Source organism: Diplotaxodon limnothrissa, linkage group LG20 (assembly GCF_057381915.1).
Source record: "Diplotaxodon limnothrissa isolate DT_005_m linkage group LG20, D_limnothrissa_male_GT1.1, whole genome shotgun sequence".
Classification (NCBI taxonomy): Eukaryota; Metazoa; Chordata; class Actinopteri; order Cichliformes; family Cichlidae; genus Diplotaxodon; species Diplotaxodon limnothrissa.
This window is the reverse complement of record NC_140615.1, coordinates 31,642,923-31,664,738: the sequence shown is the minus strand read 5'-3', so window position 1 is coordinate 31,664,738 and position 21,816 is coordinate 31,642,923. Positions and strand designations below refer to the sequence as shown.

General features: G+C 41.6%; 2 protein-coding genes across 2 annotated transcripts in view; one reads left to right on the top strand and one right to left on the bottom strand.

Moving 5' to 3' along the window:
- Window positions 1–862: 862 nt before the first annotated feature.
- Window positions 863–3,440, bottom strand: igfbp6b (insulin-like growth factor binding protein 6b). The gene is made up of 4 exons (XM_085344413.1): window positions 3,083–3,440; window positions 2,196–2,230; window positions 1,329–1,448; window positions 863–976 (listed from the first exon to the last, which is right to left on the bottom strand). Exons 1-4 carry the CDS (start codon window positions 3,417–3,419, stop codon window positions 863–865), a joined length of 606 nt encoding a protein of 201 aa, XP_085200539.1. The 5' UTR covers window positions 3,420–3,440.
- A 2,712-nt stretch (window positions 3,441–6,152) lies between these two features.
- Window positions 6,153–21,816, top strand: part of spryd3 (SPRY domain containing 3) — an 80,845-nt gene continuing 65,181 nt past the window's right edge. Inside the window, exons 1-6 of the mRNA XM_085344428.1 lie at window positions 6,153–6,198; window positions 11,877–12,023; window positions 13,409–13,484; window positions 17,962–18,086; window positions 18,812–18,947; window positions 19,039–19,227. Of these exons, the coding sequence (XP_085200554.1) occupies window positions 11,896–12,023; window positions 13,409–13,484; window positions 17,962–18,086; window positions 18,812–18,947; window positions 19,039–19,227 (654 nt within the window). The 5' untranslated portion in view covers window positions 6,153–6,198; window positions 11,877–11,895. The remainder of the gene's footprint in view (window positions 6,199–11,876; window positions 12,024–13,408; window positions 13,485–17,961; window positions 18,087–18,811; window positions 18,948–19,038; window positions 19,228–21,816) is intronic.

The following is a 21,816-nucleotide window of genomic DNA, read 5'->3' as shown; positions in this document are numbered from 1 at the left end:
AATATGCCTTACAACTTTTTGAAAAGGGTAACAGCCGTAAGCTTTTTGTCTGCCACTTCAGAACACACAGTCGACCACAAAAATCCAACATATGTACAAACAATCAACCAATAAGCAGTCAGAACGCTATTTTGACAAAGAAAGTGAACAGAAGCTTCCAGGATCATATTAGTATGACTTTTTTTTTTCTCTCTGACTTGACATATATATATAAGATACTGTGAGATTCAAGCAGTACTTGATGGAAATACTCAAAAATAAATAAATTAATAGAAAAGAAATATTCTGTCAATTATAAGTATGTTGATGTCAGTGTATCTTTGGAGAGAGGGAGAGAGGACGGTGAGGGAGACACTTTTTTTTCGAACGTTTGTGTCACATCACCTGCGTAACAGTATTTCAGCCCACTGAGATCAGAACAAACACAGGCAGTGTCAGCTATCCTAAAGTGAAAAGGGAAAATAAAAATCTACCAGAAAGCCAGGACAAGAGCCAGGGAATATAGAGATCATTCGGAGAGATACAGCTTGGATCACTGAGGCAGTTCACGGAGCAATAATGTGAGCATGCAGCGCGCCACCACACGACGCAGAGGACATTGCTGCAACTGTTGAACATTCAGGCAGATGTTACTGTTGCTACTGCTGGACTGTGAGAGTGTGTTTGTCTTGCTTATAGAGAGGACATTAACTGGTGTGTATTTTCCATAGGAAGTGGTTTATCCCTGCTCCCTCCTGTCCAGGCAGTGTCTAGCACAAGCTAAAGCCACCCCCTCTCCCCGTGCTCCTGCTCCTCCACCTCCTCCTCGCCCTCCTCCTTCTCCACCTCCTCCAGGCTGAGAGCAACCAGGCGGACTTGTCCCTCACTCGCCATCGCATGGTATGGTACCATCTTCGCTGGCACGTGAAGGCACGGGCGTGCCGAGCTCGTCTACGCACCAGCAGTGGCCACGCTGCATGCCCTTGGAGGAGCGGCACTGTGTGAAATTAAAGGAAAGAGAGGGAGATTTTTATAGGGAAAGAGCGCCGAGATAGAGGGTAGGAAAGGTGGTGAGGGAGGCAGAGAGAGAAAATGATATGTCATCATAGCGCAGTAGTGATTCTCTGAGCCCACAGCTGAGAGGCTCAGAGAGAGGTGTCAGTTATTCTCAGCCCCTGTGGTCACACACTAATCTGTGGATGCACTGAACAGAAAGCTGCAGTGGAGTGCAGCTCTGACACATGTACAGTAACACCAAGTCAGTGCAGCAACGAGACATTTTCCCATCACATAAGCTCAACAAAGTTCCACTGTCATGCCTCACGATAGCTCTACTGATAATGCTCTACCTGCTTTTTCCTGTAGAAGCCACGAGTGTCACAGTTGGGTATATAGATGTCGCGGTCAGACTGGAAGATTGTCAGCTCAAGACCCCTCAGGACGCTATTGAGCAGCTTGCGACAGGGTGCCTGAAAACAGCAACGCAGAGTGTGACTTCAAACACCGCCAGAGGCAAACAGAGAGAACCTGCCTTAATATGAAGAGTGGCAGTGGCAAGCTGCTATCCCCCCTCAGGTGATTGTGTTGGCAGAAATCCTCTTTGCAGAACACATGTCGATGTGAATCACTAAGGATTAGCTACGGTGATGCAGCATTCCAGCCAGAAGCAGAGAAAATGCACATTTCTATATATATAGATCAGATGTCACATATTGTATATCATTATATAACCATATTGTTATACAATGCTTTTGATTTTCAGGTCACTGAATGGTTTGAAGTGACTCTGCGTTTTTGTGTCACTTTGAGAAATTGAACTGTGCAATAGCCACCTAAATATGACCATTTAGGTGGCTATCGCATTCTACTTATAGCATCCATACTGGCTCAGACACTGCACAGCAAACCAGCTCACTAACTGAGAAATCTGTAGCGGCAGCGGCCGGCTCGAAACTTTCCTGATTCACATCATGCTCAATTAGTTCTGCCGCATAGCAGCACACACATCATGCACCATAATGCATGGCTTCAGAGCAGTGTGTGCGTGTGTGTGTGTGTGTACATGCCACTGCAACACCCCAAACGACAGAGGATCTATGGGAAGAACTGTGTAGATGCAGCTCAACATACAGCCATAACAGGGTTAGAAATGTCAGATTTTTAATGATTTAGGTGAAGATGGAGTAGCTTATCTCACAATAAGAGGATGAACTTACTTTTTCAATGTCACCACTGTGTGAAGGATGTGGACCTGAGAGGAAATGACACGCCGACATGAGAACATTGAAGCATGATACCGGTAAAACAGCACCCATTGTCAGATCATACACTATATACTTAAAATAATGCACTCACACTTTGTGATATAGCTTTGCTTCTTTTAGCGTAGTACATTAATGAACCTTCAGTAAGAGGACATGCATGTGTGCTGGCCATTTAATGAGAGACCTAATTTCTGTCAGTACGGCTCCTTTTCAGATAGTTAATCGCAGTATCTCAGTTTGAACAGTAGATGGAGATCACTGCAATAAAAAGCAGCTTGATCAGAATGTAGGTGACACTGTTACAGTTTTCACATTCATTCTAAATTCTCTACAGAGAAGCCGGCTTGTTGGACAGATCATTGTCATGCACCCTGTCACTGAAATGGATGGTAACAATAACACTTCATGGGTGCATATCTTCACTTACAGATCCCCCAAAATTGAAGAAAGCTCACACAAGGTGTAGTTTTCTCTTTGTTAATGTGATTGTGGTGATTTTCCACCATAAAAGGAACTGACATTTTCATCAACAGCGAAGCCAGAGGTGCTGCGGAACAGATGCCAGAGGTCTGCAAATTCATTAGTGGTGCACAAAATGCAACCAGGCTTAAATGCCACATACTAATTGTCCCTTCTTGTGCTGGTAAGTGACACAGCATCACATGCAATTTATAGCAATACTGGGGGAGGCACACTGTATATACACTAATGTGTGGCTGTCGCCATATATCCCCTTCAAATCAAGCCTATATGCAGTTGCCGTGCAAGCCCCTGTTTGCATCTGTAGGTGCGTGCCTATGTGATTTCATGCACGTGTGTGTGTAAATACAGTATCTTACCTGTGGGGTGGGGCCTCTCGGTGGGACTAGTCTTGCTGTACTTGGCGCAAATGCCCCTTCCCTGCAACAGAGCCTGGAGGGGGCTGTGCTCCCTTGGTGGGGGAACACAACGGAGCCCCTTGGCACAGGTCAGGGTGTACACACCACAGGGCTCTCCTTGGGCCAGCACTGACGTGCTGCCAGCAGCATTATGGTCCCTGGGGGGCCGACCTGCCCCCAGTGGATCCTTGCAGGAAGGGCAGACCTTGAAGGGACCCAAGCGGTTCGCCCCGGTCCATGATCCGCAGTGAGCAATGAGCAACAATACAACGGTTGTTAAGTTAGAAAGGATAGGCATTTTCTGTCCAGGTCTCAGGTTCTCCACACTGTCACTCTCTGTCAGTTAAATGTAGCTGATGCTATTTCTGGATGTATATTTCTCTCTCACTCTTACTCTCTTTCCCTTTCTCTCCTCTTTCCTCAGTCTTCCTCCCGCTTCTATACAGTAGCTCTCCTTGGTGCTTTGCCGGTCGAGAGTCCCCTGCAGTGCCAGATGAGACAAATGGAGATCGTGAGAGACACGGCAAAGCACCAGCTTTTAAAGATCTGAAAGGCGGTGATAGAGAGAGAGAGTGAGAGAGAGAGAGCACAGTTATGACACCTTCAGGGGCTGGGACTCAGAGAGAGAGAGGGAGAAAGAGAGAGAGAGAGGGAGGTGGCAGGGAGGGAGACAGAGCAAGTGGGGGGTGGATTATGTTCCTTTCAGAAATTATCAAAATCTCCCCACCCTTTCCTGGTATATACGAACACATTCATCTAGTCCTTCTTCTTCCACTTATGTTCAACATCACCCATGCATAAACAGTAGAAGTCACGTTCAGCCATTTGCACTTTTTCCAATGTCAGAGACCTTTCTGGAAGAACATTTGCCATGGTAACAAACACAAATGTATAGTATGAGCTTCCATCGGCGGCGCTGCCACTGCATTGTCATTCGCCACTACAAATGCACAGCTGTGTGTTCGCTCCTGCTCGAGTTCGGTTTGAGGTTATGACAGAATGTTTCCTGAGCAAACATGTAATCCTAAAACTGAGCTACACACCTGTAATACTCCGTCTTTCTGTCACACGTGTCAAAGTTCACAGAATGAGCTGGATTCAGAAGAAATACACCAAGAAATCCAGCGTGCTCATACACTGATGTAAGTTTACTCCACGCACCAACTGCGTGCATCAGCCTAATCACTGCCATGTCGGATATTGCATTACATCTAATCCAGTCTTTCATAAGCTGTTAAACCTCTAGATTATATTTCAGTAGCTATCAGATATTAAATGGCAGTTGGAGCTTTTGCTTGCCAGGTGTTTGACTTGGAAGAGTAATCATCTGGATAATTAGAGGGAGGAGGAGAGGGACAAATGCACAAGACCAAACTGAATTATGCTCCACTCAGTGAGGATTTTCTTCAGCTACTGATTCCTCTGCGCTTCTTCTCAATGTACAACACTTGACCGTGGCATAATAAAATGGACACCTCAGCCCAGTTATGTTAAATATTCTCATGTGATTCAGATTATTCAGTGTATCTAAATGATGTTTTTACAGCGCACAAAACTGTAAAAGGCACAAGTCTTGTTTTCTTACAGGCATATGCAAAAAGTAACTTTGCAACTACTGCAGTTGAGAGAGTGAAGTGGTTAGATCAGACCTCTCATTCTTAGTCAAAGCTGCACTTTTGTGTATAGTCATTTAGTTAGAAAAAGCATTTATGTTTTGGGAGCAGTTCTTTCTGTTTTTTTTTTTTTGCCACTCTTGTCACTTATGCCCAACTATCCCTGCAACATATCACAGGATTACAACATCACTGGTAGAGGTTGGCCTAATATTGATTGAGTCTGCCAAAACAGCTCTTATCCATCAGGGCATGGACACGGGAACTCTCTGGATGTCCATTCAGCTGATCCTTTGGGTGCTGTGAGTTACAGGGGTGGGACCTCTGTGGTTTTGGCTTGTTCTGGCACATCATTGGGATGTTTGATCAGACTGGGGGAGGCCAAAACTCAACACCTTAGGCCCTTTATTGTGTTCCTTTCAGGTTTTGTAGTCTGGTAGGAGCTTTGTCCTGCTGGGGGAGTCTGCAGCCGTCAGGGAGTGCTGTTTCTCAAACAGTGCTTATGCGTGATAATAATCAAGGTTATAACTTTACCTTGCCTTTCACTGGTCCGCATACAGATGTAAAAGCAAACAAACAGGGCATAAATATTTATATTAAGCCAACAACGCTGAGTGGTAATGACATTTCTCACTAGCTTTTTTTTTTTAATACAGTGCCTGACCTTAAGACATTTAGTTGTTAAAACATGTGCCTGGCTCCCGCAGTAGCAGCTCAGACTCTGCAGAGCATACAGACATACCCACCGGCCTGTACTGGCTGGAATTCAGGGCTACATGAGGCCAATTTCGGCCTTGCCATCAGCCGCCTGCTGTTCTGATTAATCTTGGCAAGAAGGGCAGAAATCACCTGCCATCTTGTGTTCCCATCAGCTTGCAAGCCGCAGCACTTCTAGTCCTTTTCCACATATTAGGAGAATGTTCCAAGACACTTGCCAGACCGACGGGGGCTCTGTTTTCCACAGTGCCCTGGATTATTCATTTTTCCTCCTTCGGGCAGGCTAAATACAATTTCTTCCTTCTCTTGATTCCTCAATAAAAGTTCAGATCTGTCCCAACTGGCTCAGAAAGTTTCTCTCTCTGCTGCCACTTCTTCTTCTACACAAACCCTGTGGTGGGGAGTGGGTCAAATCCCCTCTGGACCCCTACTGAGGTAGCCAACTGCCTAATTCATATTTATAGTAATGTTTCAGTTTGGGATAATGAAACAGAACCTGTGAACAGAAGGCGAGGTTTACAGAGTGTAAAGTGTGTGGTGAGGGATTCATGAACATAATGAATGGTGCCAAATACATGGCTGATATATACATCGCAGAAGCGGGATTGGCCAAGTGGCTTCTCACCACTTCTCAAACCTCGCTGCAATTGGCCCGTTCAGCGGAATGGGGCGTGACGTCACTGGGAAGCGCCGTTCCCAAAGTTTACACAAGTGTGCCGCTGATGGATGGATAGCTGATGGACGAAAGTGAGTTTCTGCCTCATTTACTGCCTAGATAGCAGGTTAGCGAGTGAGTTATCGGAAATGACGGCTACACTGACGCAAAACTCGGCTCTCCGGCTTTAGGGAACAGTCTCTCGTTGTTCTCTTTGCTTTGCGCTGAAGCATAAAGAGGCTATCGCATTAGCCGCTAATGACGCTAACCTGCGTTTAGCTCCCTGGCCAAATTCAACCGCTTTCTCCCCCTCTTCGTCTGGTGAGCTGATGTTTGTAATTTTGGAGGCTCGTTTAATCATCCCTTAACTGTAACCTTCAGCTAACAATACACAAGTTACCTGTTTGACCATCACCTGAACTTAAAACTAGCATCTTCGTTAGCACGGCAGCTGGATGACAGATGTAAACATCGGCACGCCCCCTTCTTGCGACTGTGACGGCGAAAGCTTTACGTTTGTATTTCTAGTGTACCGTTTCTCTTATGCCTTGGGGTCATTGGAAGCAAGAATTTTATAGAATTTAAAACTTTAATAAATGTCAATAACTATCATAACTATGATTTATTCTGGCTAGCTTCAGTGTGTGTGCCACCTGTTTCTTCGTGCTGATACATGTTTAATAGTTCATAAAATGGTTATAGAAAGTAGGTGACGATTAAGACTGAGATTTATTTAGGAACTCATCTGTATGATTGACTGGCGGTTTATACATGTTATTAAGTGTATACAGTTCTCTGAAAAAGCAGAAAGGCTATTTAAACCTACCTGGCCCTGTGTGAAAAATAAATTCCCCCTCGTTAAATCACGAATGAACTGCAATTAATCACATTCATTTTCAACTGAAGTTCACTATATTTGCCATATTACTGATTGCTGCCAGACTTTTTGTCTCAAGAATTCTGTTAAATAGAATCTGTCTGATGAAGTGAAACAGGATAAAAGCAACACATCATGCCACAATCGAAAGAAAGAACAGATGAGAAACAAAGTCATGGAAAGGATTAGAGAGGCATTCATGAGGGTTTGGGACTGCAGTGAACCATGGTGAGAGCCATTATCTGCAAATAGAGAAAATTTGGAGCAGTAGTGCTCTTTCCCAGGAGTGTCCGGCCTTCCAAAATTACTCCAAGAGCGCATCTACGACTCATGCAGGAGATCACAAAAGAACACAGAACAACATCTACAGAACTGAAGGCCTCAGTTAAGATTCAGTGTTCATGATTCAAAAATAAGAAAGAGACTGCATGTCATCTATGGGAGTGTACCAAGGTGAAAACTACTCTTAACCAAAAAGAACATAAAGGCTTGCCTTACATTTGCCAACAACATCTTGATGATTCCAAAGACTTTGGGAGAAAAAAGTCTGGGAACTGATGACAGAAAAGTTTGCGTCTTGTTACATTTGGCGTAAAACTAACACAGCATTTCATAAGAAGAGCGACAGCTTTTGGTCTGAAGTTGCTTTGTTGCTTCAGCGTGACTTGCTGTAACTGCAACATTATGCACTCCACACTGTATATAAATGCCACTTGTTTTGCACATATTCAACTCTGTATATTTTATATATTTTATTATTATTATTATTATTATTATTTTATTTTATTTTTTTACTATTTAATTTGTAAAAATGTGTATACACACACACACACACACACACACACGTAGGAAAATATTTAGTATACACATCCAGAAATGCATACACTATTATATATTGTACATATATTTATTAGTTTCAGGTTGGCCATTCTTGTATTTTGCTCGTTTGTGTTGTTGTGTTTGCACATCTCTGTTGCTTGTGGGGCTCGCACACAAGAATTTCACTCGCATGTGCTGTGCCAGTGTGCCTGCACATGTGATGTGACAATAAAAAGTGATTTGATTTGATTTGATTTGATGGAAACATGAATACTGCTCTCTACCAGAAATTCCTGAAGGTGAATGTCTGGCTGTTAGTTCATACCCCAAAGGTCAAAGTATGTCTTTGTGCCCCCTTCTCCCTGTTAATGCCCTATCGGCCCCCCTGGCTAAACATTGCTAGATCCGCCCCTGCACAGTTACTAGCTGTCAGCTATGTAGAAAAGGATCCTGGTCTAGAAAGTAATATTAAATAAATTCTAACAAAAGATTATCAAGCTTAAACGTGCTGCTGTTGTTCAGCCGCTGGTTTCCTCTTTCTGGCGCGAAGTGGGCGATAAACAAAGAAGAGAGACGGACTTGCGACAGAAAAGCCAATCAGCTGATCATTGATCAGTTTCACGTTTTAAGTAGCAGCAGGAGAGGGAGGAAGAGAGAAGAGGCAGTCGCTCCATATATCGGTCGTTAAGCTTAACGTGGGAATGCTTTACAAACATTCAGAGATGAACTTACACACTTGCTTTACTTCTCTCTGGGATCACTTCCTCGGAGATAAAATGCTGGTTTGGTAGCGAGGCTACAAATACACACAGCCGCTCTATCACGTGACACATACTGCTCCGACGTGCTACGGTTATGAACCGAGTTACGCCGTGTCGCAAGTTTTGTGAGGTGCTTTTTTGATATTTAATGGATCGGATTACATTTTTTATTTCTCTCCGATATCTGATCCAGGAATTTACGTCAGTATCGGACCGATACGTAATATCGGATCGGTCCATCTCTATTAACTACTAAATTGTTGGACAGACCCCTCAGAATCCTCTCCCAGAGTTCTGGGAGCCTCTGGAAGAGGATTTATATAATTTGAGAGGTCTGTCTGACTTCCTCGACTTCTCTTAGACTGTTTCTCAGCTATTTTCTTTCCAGTTACTCCAAGGAATAAATAAGATAAACAGTCAAACTGTTGCATTCGTCAGTGTGAGAAGGGGCTTAACTGAAAATGGGAGGCTAGAGTTGATCAAATAAGCCTTCAAGCTGATGTCTGTTAGCTCTGTAGTGTAGTGGTTTACATATTTGCCTAACCAGCGAAAGATCCCTGGTTCAATCCTGGGAGGAGACAGGGCAGGGCAGGGATAGCTCAGTAGGTAAAGTGGTCGCCCCATGATCGGAAGGTCGGCGGTTCGAATCCACTTAACGGCTACCCTGAGGTACCCCTGAGCAAGGTACCGTCCCTACACACTGCTCCCCGGGCGCCTGCTTAGTGGGCTGCCCACTGCTTCACTGAGTGAATGGGTCAAATGCAGAGAAAAACAAGTAATTTCCCCATGGGGATCAATAAAGTATCCATTATTATTATTATTATTATTATTAGAGCAGGGCGATATGGCCAAAAATATTTATCACGATATATATTTGAAAATTTGCGATAACGATATAACTGACGATATAATTGATGCGAGACAAAATACAACTCCACAACATTACTAGCGCAAAAAGACAACCTATCATTTATTTTCACTTAAACAAGAAGCTGGTTTTTATGTACATTAAAGCTTTATAAAAATGTAACAGTGCAAATGCAAATTCCTTGCTGAAAGTTTAACCAAAAGGCATTTCCAGTAGAAATGGGCTGACATATCCTGAGCATAACCATGTATAATATCCACTGAAGTTAAAAAGAGGTGCTTTGCAACATTAAACTGCAGTGTGCAGTACGTATTTTTCGGACCATAAGGTGCACGGGATTATAAGGCACATTAAGCGAAACAAAGCAGTCAGATAAATCAAACTTTATTAAACTCATTCTTCTTGCTTCCTCCACTTCTGTACCATTGATTCATTAATGTTGAATTCTCTGGCAGCTGCTCTATTCCCATGTTGTTGCAGTATATTAATGACTAACCTCGTATTGTGGATGGATTATCTCAGTTGTTCTCCTGACTGAAGTTTGGTCCGTTTACAGCATCCTGCCATGCGATTGCATTTGTCTCTAACCATGAAGAACCTTCACGTTAACTTTTATAAGTGGAAAAGTGTTAGTGTTTGTCCTCCAGCTTCACTGTTTATGTTATGCTAACATAGCTGTGTCGCTAGCGATCACGTAGCACATAATTATATACCAGCTAGCCAAACTTCAGTAACCCTACAAACGTCACTGCTGTTTAGTTTCCTGTCTTCATTTATGTTGGAAGTGATAGCAGAGCTGTACGTTTGATTTTTTTCAGAAATCTCTCCGTCAGAACATGCAATATCATGCTTAGGTAACTAGCGAAACTAGCGAGCTAACTTCCGCTAGCTTCCTGCTAGCTTCTAACTCCGTTAAATGTAATACATTTTGTTTTCATGGATGCCTGGAAGTTAAACTTCATAGTTACACCTGGTAAAGCAGCAATGCTGATCGTTTTATTAAAGATGAAAGAATTTAGACAGTTTTTAACTCTTAGTGATGCTGCAGTGTTCGTTTGACCTGAAGTTTACGGAGTTTAGGACCCAGATTACTCCCAGATTTAAGGGCATCTTAGTCCGACGGCCGCTTGCATGTTCTGCAAAAAAATGTGCTTTGTTGTGTATCTGACTGACAAACACCAAACCAGTTCCACATCACTGAAGTTGCACCATTTTTACAAACCAATTCTGGTTCATCTGTTTCACTCAACAATCGGCCATGTGCGTATGAAAACAAAGGCACTGCGCATGCGCGTTTTACTCATATTCTATCGCGATATTTCATTTTCCTATCGTAGCCTAACATTATACCGGTATTACCGTGAACGGTATAATATGGCCCAGCCCTAGTAGCAACTAAGGCTACGTTCACACTGCAGGCGAAAGCGCATCAAATCCAATTTTTTTGACCCTATGCGACCCATATCCGATCATGGTATGAAAGTGTGAACGGCACAAATCCGATATTTTCAAATCCGATCTGGGTCACTTTCGTATGTGGTACTGAATCCGATACATATCCGATGTTTCAGAAAGCGACTGCTGTTTGAACGGTCATGTCGCATTAAATCCGTCTTTTACGTCACTGACACAAGACAGACGCCAATTATCAGCGCCAGAGAAGACATCGTGAACGCTTCCTGGCCATCCGGTGAAACTGCTGGGAAGACAACGTTGGAGAAACGTTAACATTTTATTTGTACTGCATAACCTGCAGGTTCTGACAGAAATCTGCAACTATCCTTTGAAGCACCGCTCCTCTAAAACAGCAATAAGGATCATTATTAGGTTATCTACATTATTATGTAAATAACAAAATAACTTAAAGCAAAAATCGGGAAACATGAAGTCCGAAGTCTTTATATTAAGGCCATCAGTCAAACAACAACAGTTTGTTCTGGGTCTAAACAGAGCGCGTTGTGTATGACGTCTTCTTTTGTGCATGCGGGCCGCTTTGAGGGTTCACACTAGAGAGCGTTTGCTGTCGCATTTTATTTGTAGTGTGAACGAGCAGACAAAAAAATTGGATTTGATCAAAAAATCGGAATTGAGCATTAAGACCTGCAGTGTGAACGTAGCCTATTGAGCAGTGCTTAGGTCAAGTGCAGAAGGGTGAGACATAAATTGTCCTCACTCTTAGATTTGTTTGACCAGGCACATGTAAACATCACTCCAGGTTGTGGCTATGAAGAACAAAGAGTTTGGAATAATTTGTGGAGAACATAAAGAATTACATGTCTCAGAATGAAGTCAATTCATCATTAACCGGAAACCGGACATGCCCCCCCCCCCCCAAAAAAAAAGAAAAGAAGAGAGATTAGACAACAGATTGGCCTGTGTGATTTGATAGTAAAGATTACAGAGCCTGCTGTACATGATCATAAAGTGCTTATTTTGTTTTAACAGTTCCATTTTCTTTACTCAGATGGATGACATCAACGTACTACACCACAGATGCCTCCTGAATCTGAGGCGTCGTGTCAGAGACATCGGTGATGGTCGACCAGCACAGGAGCGATATATGAGGCTGCAGAAGGATGGAGACACACTCAGGTCAGCCTGTTCTTAAATGCCACTGTTTGGGGATTCACTTGAAGAGATCATTTGGCTTTGTTGAACAGGGTGAAGAGAGGACTGTTTTGTTTTGTATTGCTTAGACCTTTGGAGCCTCTTGTAATTACTGATGCACATTAGGAACAGTTATCAGTGCCATGATAAATATTTTCATTTCCAGTAACAGTCAGTTTGGCAATTTATTTTTTTGTCAGTTTATTTATGTAGAACATAATCCTGGGAAAGGTTCCATCTCCCGTGTGACTCTAAGATGGATAAGTAGGGAAGAATATGGGCCAGTACAACCATCATCAAAGCAACACTGGTGATGGTAGAAATTTCCTGACATGAAGGTTTAACAGGCTTGGAAGTTCACACACTAAAGATGTACAGGAGGTTTTCTGGTTGAAATCTCTAAACACAGGGTTTTTCTATACAAAATAAAGTCACCAGACACTTCAGTAGATACAGAGGCCACTACTGCCACGAGCTCACCAAAATTGGACAGTTGAAGATTGGAAAAAACGTTGCCTGGTCTGATGAGTCTCCATTTCTGCTGAAGCATTTGGATAATAGGATCAGAATTTTGGGTAAGCAACAAGGAAAGCATGGATCCATCCTGCCTTGTATTAACAGTTGAGGCTGGTGGTGGTGCTGTAATGGTGTGGAGGATATTTTCCTGGCACACTTTTTTCCCCCTTAGCACTAATTGAGCATAATTTCAAAGTCACAGCCTATCTGAGTATTGTTGCTCACCATGTACATCCCTTTCTGACCACTGCGTACCCATCTATCATCTTATGGCGGCTTCCAGCAGGATAATGCACCATGTCTGGAAGCTCACTCCTTGCCTTAACTACTGTATATGTGGCCCCATTGTGCTTATGTGTGCTATTTGAGGCAGGAATAGCGACATGTCTAATTTATTTGCATAGCTTAACATTTTTGTTCTCAACAAATTCTTCTTATTTCCAAAGAGAATTGATTTGAGTCTGCACAAATGTATAGCTGTCTGCAGAGACATTTCATCATGGATATATTTATTTATTAATTTTCAAAATTGAATGGCAAAGGAAATAAAGCAGCAGTGATCTGCTCCCCCGATCAAACACGCAGCAGACAACAGTCTCAAAAGAAAGTCCACAAAGGGCAGAAACAATTGCAATCATTACACGTGTGTGGTTTATTTGAATTATATAAATCTGCTTTTGTTATTATTAGCATTTTAATGTCCATCTTATTTCTCACATCTGTTGCTGTGTCGGTGTGTGCCTATTGATCAAAATCAAGAGGACTTTGTGTGAGATGAGATGTATTCTTTCTGACTGTGCATACAGCAATTACTAGAAATCACCCATTGTTAACCTGTAATTTCTCCTCTTTAGTTACCAAGGGAACTCTGAAGAAGTGGGATGCTATGTGGCTGGCCGGCCTTTATCAAAGGGAAATTGCTACTTTGAGGTAAGGCACATCGATAGTGATGCTGCATGTCAGCATTGTTTTATTGTATTCCAAGTACCAGGATTTATTTGTTCTCTTGCTTCCTCTTTGTAATGTTTAAGTCCAGCAGAAGTGGATGAACAATATGAAATCAGTGGATCGTTATTCATTATATGATAGCCCACATACCACCATCCTTGGTTGTGCCCGCGATTGCTTTTCCATCCAGCCATTTTATCCCCTGGAATCCAGTTGCTGACAATTTTCTCAACTTCATATTAAATTCTCGGTGCCCCCCTACAGCCTCAGTTCACCAGTGCAAAACCACTACCTCAAAAATGTCCCAGCTGCTTTGGAATGAGGGATGGGGTGTCGGTTAGGTGGTTATCTGTAAGCGCAGAGATTAGTCTACCACACCAGTGTTTTTCAGCAGACAGGAAGGCATTCAGACTAGCAGCAGGAGAGGTTATTATACATTTATATAGCAAAGCTGATGCGTCAGTTCCTTCTGATAGTTGTTATCCTTACGGACACGGGCGGAGCCAAGGGGTAGCCTGGGGTGGACACAGTCACCACAGATTATAGTCTGAACATCCTTCTCACTACCGTACACAGCACTGTTGTAGCCAGTTAGGCAGTGTCCAATGTTTTCCCCTACCAACCCACAAAAAGCAAATTTTCATCACTACATATATATACTGGGAATCTTAATCTTTAATAATAAAACATATTTTATTAGTAGATTAGATTTAACATTAATACTCACACGTATCTATACTCCTAAATCCAGCATCCACATGGGTAAGTTAGACAAAAAAAACACCCTTGAGGGACTGTAGTTCTTCAGGGAACTACTGAGCTGGTAGTCACCTTGAGGCCGTTCCAAGAATTTACTGGTCTGAAGTTACTGGTCCTGTTTGAATACATGTGGTAACCAGAGACCATGAAATGTCAAAGAATCTCAATGGCCTGTAGTGAGGTGAAAAAACTGGATTTACAAGCCCCGAGTGAACCTTAAAATCAGCTTTTAGATGAGGCATTGATGCAGCGACCGATTCACTAGTAGGATACCGATGATTGGCATGTGAGGGGGGTGGTACATATGTTACAGGGTTACTGACGCAATGGGGAGCCTGGAATGTCCACTAGCAACCAAACATCAGCCACAAAGCGATGCATTACGAGCAAATCGTTTTGAACGGGGCTTGATATCTACTGAACCAGTCTCTTTCTGCTGGGCTGCAAATATACTAAGACAGGACCCTCCAGCAATACCATACTTCTTCAAATGATTCACTTCTTCTAGTTTTCTTTTCACATCTTTTCTTCTTGACATGAGAAGCATCATTTCAGATATATGTTAAAATATTCCTCTACTGAGACTCTATGCAGGCTGGCAGCATGCTTTGACATTATTTCTTATAGCTGTGAGGTGTCCCTGATATGTGCCAGAGTTGACATTTCTCTTAAATCTGATGTCAAACTCACATATGACCTCTCTTCTCTCCCCTGCAAGGAAAATCTTCACAATAATAATGTTTATACTGAAACAAGAATCACATTTGGAGGATGGATTTCTTTGACATTTAGTGGATTTTACGTTGGTCATTACCCAGAGGTTTGCGCTACATTATTCTCCACTCTGTGACGCACATGCTGTCAGTTCCCAGGATATCTCAAAATTCGGAAGAATTTATTCTGATAAAGGTCGGGGTTCTGTGCGCGTCTGCGTCACCGCTATCCTCGTGTTTCCCCATCTTTCAGCTTTCACAAAGAATCCATTTCAGCTCCGTTGTCAGTACCGCTGCTCGCTCTCCACTTCTCCTCCTCATCGCTTCTTTCAGCCCAGACTGAACATCTGCAACATTCCACTTGTTTTAATAGATTTATTTGAAAAAGTCAAAACTATCATAACTTAACGGAACATCATGCGTGCATTCCTGCTCTTTCCTAATCTTAGTTGTCACACATGTTTTTGTAACTTTTATTTATATCATACAGACACAAATGATATTTCAACAGCACAGAAGTGGTATTGTGCCGCGGCCAAGAATGTACTTTTTTACAAACCAGTGATCTACACTATAATCTCTCAAATGCCAGATTGGAAAGGAATCAGACCAGAAATCTTTAGTAAGGGAAACCCAAGAAGTTTGGTTTCACATGTTGATATACTTAGAGAGACAGGTGGGATGAAGGAAACCTAGAGAGGTGAGAAATAACTTGGAGTGTTCGCCAATAACATAACGGAGCTGATACAGATTTAAACCGGATGGGGCCATTTTCCTGTACAGGATTAGGATTGCATAACCTCTGACTAGTGCTGGGCAATATCAGCAAATCGTTGTAGTCATATGAAAAGAAACTTTTATTAATGATTTTTTTTTACAAGACTGCATCGAGTTCTGTGAAAAACTAAGTATACCTTTACTGTTTCAACACCAGTTGGAAAAAAGCAGGTTTTTTTGCATTTTGCAGGTTTGAACATTCAGGTGTGTGTTAAACAAAACCACAGTCTTCCCAGGATTAAAAGTCCCAGCAAATTCTCTCCAACAGCAGACTGTGCAATGCTCAGAGAACGTGCAAAAACCCCAAAAGCTGATTCTGCTGACCCCAGTTAGCGTGTTATCCCTTTATACCCAAATACAAATGTATTCTAATGTTCCAGATTCCTGAACAAAAACAGAATGTATCAGTTATCAGTTATATCAGTTTTTTAAAAACTATACATAACCATTTAAGATTTGTACATTTATATTTTCATCAGTTTTTCCTCCTCCTGTTATCTCTTCCCTCATCTTCACCTATCCTCTTCCTCTTTTATCACAAGCCTCATCTTCTGAGCTCAAGGCAGGGATCTAATGCAAAAAACTGCACATAAATATGCTTATGTAATTACTAATACCATCAGCAGAACAGACATGCAACTCTCTCGTCTCTGGATAGCTGCTACATAGAATATATATAAGCTATATAACAGACATAGCTGTTGTTGTTATAGCTGGCTAACATTATGCTAGCTAATGTTAGGCTCGAGTGTTTAAACATCACACTGTTTTGATAAACAGCTTCATTACATTCTCATTTCGAAATAGAGCTTATTTGCTATGCTTGAGCCTGACAATGTTAGATCTAAAGAATTCAAAGAAAGCTTCAGTAACACCAGTTAACAGTGGCTAACATTGGCAAAAACACAAAAATGTTTACCGAGAGAAAAGTTCAGGTAAAGTAGCATTTGTTACTGATGAATGCCAGCCAGAGCATTTGAGGTGAATTGGGTGTAAAACAAACAAACAAACAAACAAACAAACAAACAAACAATAAAATATTGCAATTAACCTGTAATTTTTGTGAAGTGTTGATATTCAGAAGTGTTGAGGTATAGTGTGTACAGAAGTGTTTTGTACACAAACAGTAACAGTAGAAAATGTCAACGGCCATTGTGGGGGAAACGAAAAGCAGCTGGCTATGGCTGTTATGGTGTAAACAACGTTAAGTGTTGAAGCTTGTGACTGAAAAAGACTGAACAAGTATGGTTTGTTTGGAAAGATTGCAAGGAGAAAGCCTCTTCTATCTAAAAAGGTCATGGCAGCATGGTTTACATTTGCAAAGTTGGGTCATGATTGGGTGATGGGTGATGTGGGGTGAATGTGATAAACTGAAAAATGAAGAGCCAAGCTTTTGCAATGGCTCCAAGTCCAGACCTCAACACGATTGAAATGCTGTGGTGGGACCTTAAGATAGCTCTGCATAAATGGATGCCCACAAACCTCAATGAACTGAAGTGACATTTTAAAGAAGTGTAGGACAAAATTCCTTAACAAAGATGTGAGAGACTGATAAAGTCATACAGGAAACAATTACTTCAAGCTAGTTATTCTTGCTAAATCCCCGGTTCGAGACACAAACATAGCTGGTCCCTAGTGCCAGTCCCAAGGCTGGCTAAATGGGAGGGTTGCGTCAGAAAGGGCATCCGGTGTAAAATCTGTGCCAAATCAAACATGTGGTCCATCCACGGTGCTGACCCCTTGGGAAAATAGGGAGCATATGAAAGTACCTTTGTATTTTTTGAGAGTATATGGAATATAATATCCCAATGCAACACAGCAAGTTACTTGTATATCAGAATCAGAATCAGAATACTTTATTGATCCCTGGGGGAAATTATTTTTTGGAGGACAGCGTGCAAACACCATCTCCATTGGTTTCGTACTAACAGTTCTTTGCTCTGCATAGCCAACTACCTCTGCCAGCAGACACTGCAGACCACCAAGAGACGTGGTGGCACTGAATTAATTTAATGTGATTGTAAATGACCTGGATACAGTTAGTTCAGGCTGTGGATTTCATATCTGAATATTATACCCTTACCCTTGCTTCTGGCATTAGACACTGACTTTTATCGATGTTTTAGGCATTATTGGCACTGTGGCTTAAATGAACTGTAACTGATGCCACTGTAGTGTGTTTTCAATATAATGTGTGTGTCTTTGTGTAGGTGACCATAGTGGACACAGGAGTGAGAGGGACCATTGCTGTGGGCCTGGTGCCTAAGTTCTACAGGCTGGACCACCAGCCGGGCTGGCTGCCATACTCTGTAGCTTATCACGCTGACAACGGCAAGTAAGTCAAACTGGAGTTGCCTATACGCTACAGGGCAGTGGTGGTTTCTTGCATGGTTTGGCTGCTGCATTTATATATTGGTTCGGTAGTGTTAACTTGCTCATTTCCTCATTTCTTGGTTTGTTGATATTTTGTTTTGTGTGACTATTTTAATAGTAGCAAAAAGGAAATTTAACAGAAGTAGTTTAAGGTTACTTTTTCAGAGTATTTTTTTCTTTTTGTTTGATGAACAAGTAAATAACCAGTTCATCAACAGTTAAATATTTTACCTTCCAGTTTTGCTTGCTTCATCCTATGAATACTGTGTGTTGGATTTATACACGTGACTTACTTTTCAAAGCAATACATTCTGCCTCAGGAACTGATTCATATGTCAGCATCTAATTTCACTTGATGATACCAAATTTCAGCACCAGACAGATGTGTGGCCAATTATCAAGCCAAAGTGAGCTGTAATTATGCGCTTCAAAGTAATTGTGTTTACATATTTTTAATTTCCTTTCATGTTAAGTGAGATAATGGAACGTTTCGTCTTGTCTGGCTGCGTTTACTGAATATTTGAAATAATTTTTGCATTCTTTTACTTGTTTTGTGGTAGAGTGCGACAGCTGTGGCAACACAAGGTTTACGTAGTGAAAGCTGTACAAGATTACAAAGTATGCGGTTGTAGTTCAAAGAAGCTTGGACTTTTCTTAAAAGGATTTTTATCTCCTCTTTCCATTTAGGTTGTATAATGGCACAGGGATAGGGAAGCAGTTTGGCCCGAAATGTGCTCGTGGTGACCGCATTGGCTGTGGAATACACTCAGAAAATATAGAAGCAGGTATCACAACAGTCTTTTTCACCAAAAACGGGAAAGAGGTAGGTATTTTTGTTTTAATAATAACACGCTCATTTCAAATGGGCATGCAGGGTTGTTTATTCAGGATTTTTACATCCGCTTTCTCTCCAGGTGGGTTCAGTAGAGGTTCCTGTGTCGGCAGAGGGGCTGTTCCCCGCTGTGGGGATGCACTCTATGGGGGAGGAGGTGAAGGTCGACCTGCAAGCTGAGTGGTTCCTGGAGGAGGATGATAGTATGATGATGGTTGACAGCCACGAGGACGACTGGGGACGACTTTATGACGTCAGGGTGAGCGGCACGGTAAGAGCAGGTTCTTTTTTTCCTTCTTTGCTTGATTAAAAGGGATGTTTGGAAACATTGGAAGTTCAGTGCTTTTGGTTATATATTAGTGGAAAAAGGTTATCGTAGGTGTTAATTAATTTGCTTGGGCTGCCTCCTAAACATTACTGATCAGTCACTCAAGCCACATCGAGAAGGTGAAGGAACTCGTGTGCTGCTTCTCTGACTCTCTCAGCTCTGATGTTTAATGTTAGTGAAGATTTTGTAAAACCTCTTTTTTTTTTACTTAATTTCTGTGTAATTTTTGTTGTTATATCACAGTTGAAGAGCAAAGCCATTAATTATGGGATGAACAGTGTCAGAAGAGTCCATTATGGGATGGCTGCCCTGCATTTTTTTTGTGTTTGTGAGACGTAGTGAAGAAGAAATGTTAACCACCAGACCTAAAATCAATTAGTTGAAAATATTTAGTAAAATATTTGTTCAGTTCAGTGGTTCTTTAATTTTATAAGGACGATAATTATGAAATCCCCTTTATAATCCTTTATAATAATAGGATAGCTTATGTTAAAGCATATGTTAAATGCATTTGTCCTATTACCTCAGAAGACTTCAGTGTGCCTGTGGTGTCACGTTTTTTCGGTTGTGTTTTGACCCTCAAATGACAGGAGGAGTAGAGCATATAGGTCAGCATGTGACTTAAAATCATGAAACTTTACCTGATTCTCTGTGCTGTGGATGCCTGCAATGTGGCTTGATGCAGATTCTATTGACAGAAAATAGACCTGGAACTTTTTATGTTGATACAAAGGGATGTTTCTTTGTATCAACATCTTTCTTGGATGTTTCTTCAAATTAAGAGCAACTTACAACCAAATCACAGAGACACCAAGTTTGTGTTAGTAGTCCCAGGTTTGGTGCCTGTCCAACTCTGGCTATTGTTAGCTTACCTGTCTTTTGAATGGGACAGATTATAGTGTGGCTTTTCTGCAGCTTGCTCTTCTGTGCAGTTGTTGACATTCCACCATGTTTGTTCTGTACTCTTACAAGATCCTTCAACTGCCTGTTCTTTACCAAATCCCTCTTTGTTGACAGCTGTGCTTAATGCTCTCTAAAGTTCGGGGAAAGCTCCAGACACAACCACTTCAGTTTGAATTATTTTGTCTCAGCCATTGTATCATCTTGCCGTGACGGGATTTGGGTCACCTTTGGAGGGGTTTTGCAGATTGCTTCATGACATCCGCTCAGGAATTTTCCTTTGAGTCCTGCACACATCACTTTCATTAACAAGATAAACAGCCGACTTACAGTAAAGGAGTCGTGTCTGCTGTGCTTTCTCTGCCTTTCTGCTGTATCAGAGTCTGGGGTGATGCAACAGTTTGCCATTTGTACCCTCAGAGCTTAAGCATGCAAGCAGGGCCGTATACCAACTTTTTATCTGCACATGAATCTGAACAGGATCTACCAAACTTCCATTAGGTTGCTGGATGTGGCAGAACGCTTTCCACATGGTAATCATTTAACTGCCATCATAATAAGCAGACATAATAGTACTGTGTTAGCGGTCTAACGAAATAAAAAAAAACAAAACCCACTCATACAACACTCACAAAACATTTGGTGTTCACATTTTCACTCAGGTTTACAGTCACAAAAAAAAAAAAAAATTAAGGCTGCTTAAAGTTCAGACTTCTTTTTAATTCTTGGATTCAACCACCCCAGCTTTGAATGACTTACCGTTTAAAAGTAGCCCTTATTTATCTTACACACGGCTACTCAATTCATCCACCATCTGAAACAAGCCATCTATTGCTGCCTGAAGTTGATCTATTATGCTAATTTTTAGCTCTGTGTTTTTATTCTAGCTTTGCATCATTTATTATTCCAAAGTCCTACTTTATCTTACCCTGGGCCTCGCTGCAGATCGGCCAGTTATTCGCTGTCTGATATAATCAGTTTTAGGTTTTATGCCTTTTAGACGTTAAAGCTTAAAAAACAAAACAAAAACGTGAGGGCTATTCTAAAACTTTGATGTTTTATGATGTTTTTTTTTTTATTACTGACATCAGCCTGTTATGGCGTCACACTGTGACATCATAGGGCGAGGTATTGAAAAATTAAAAAGGGGGTTTACAGCTCTCTCCATGGATTACTCGATATGGTTTCTTTACATTTTTTTCAAGGTCAACTTTGACCTCGGGCGCTAACAGTGAAGGTGAAGGTCAAATGCTTAGCCAACCTACATACTCATGTCCCCCGAGGCCTAGTATATTGTTTGAAGGTAATCCATAAAAAATTGCAGGTAATGATATTTGGTTAACAATAATATTTGACATGACTGATTTTCACAAGATTAAATCATATATATAACGATATATATCGGATGACGATATAAAAACATCTATCGTTTCCTATCACGCTATCGTTTGTTTCGTGGTGTTGCAAAATAAACTGTTTACAGCAATATTTTTTCATAATTTTGATGGTCACTGTAGTGGCTATATTAATTTCTTAAAGTTCTCTCTTTCTCTTATATTTAATATAACCACACTACGGACGGACAAGCGCCTGTTTTTACGTGTTGTCGTTAGCAAAAATGATGGTAAAACC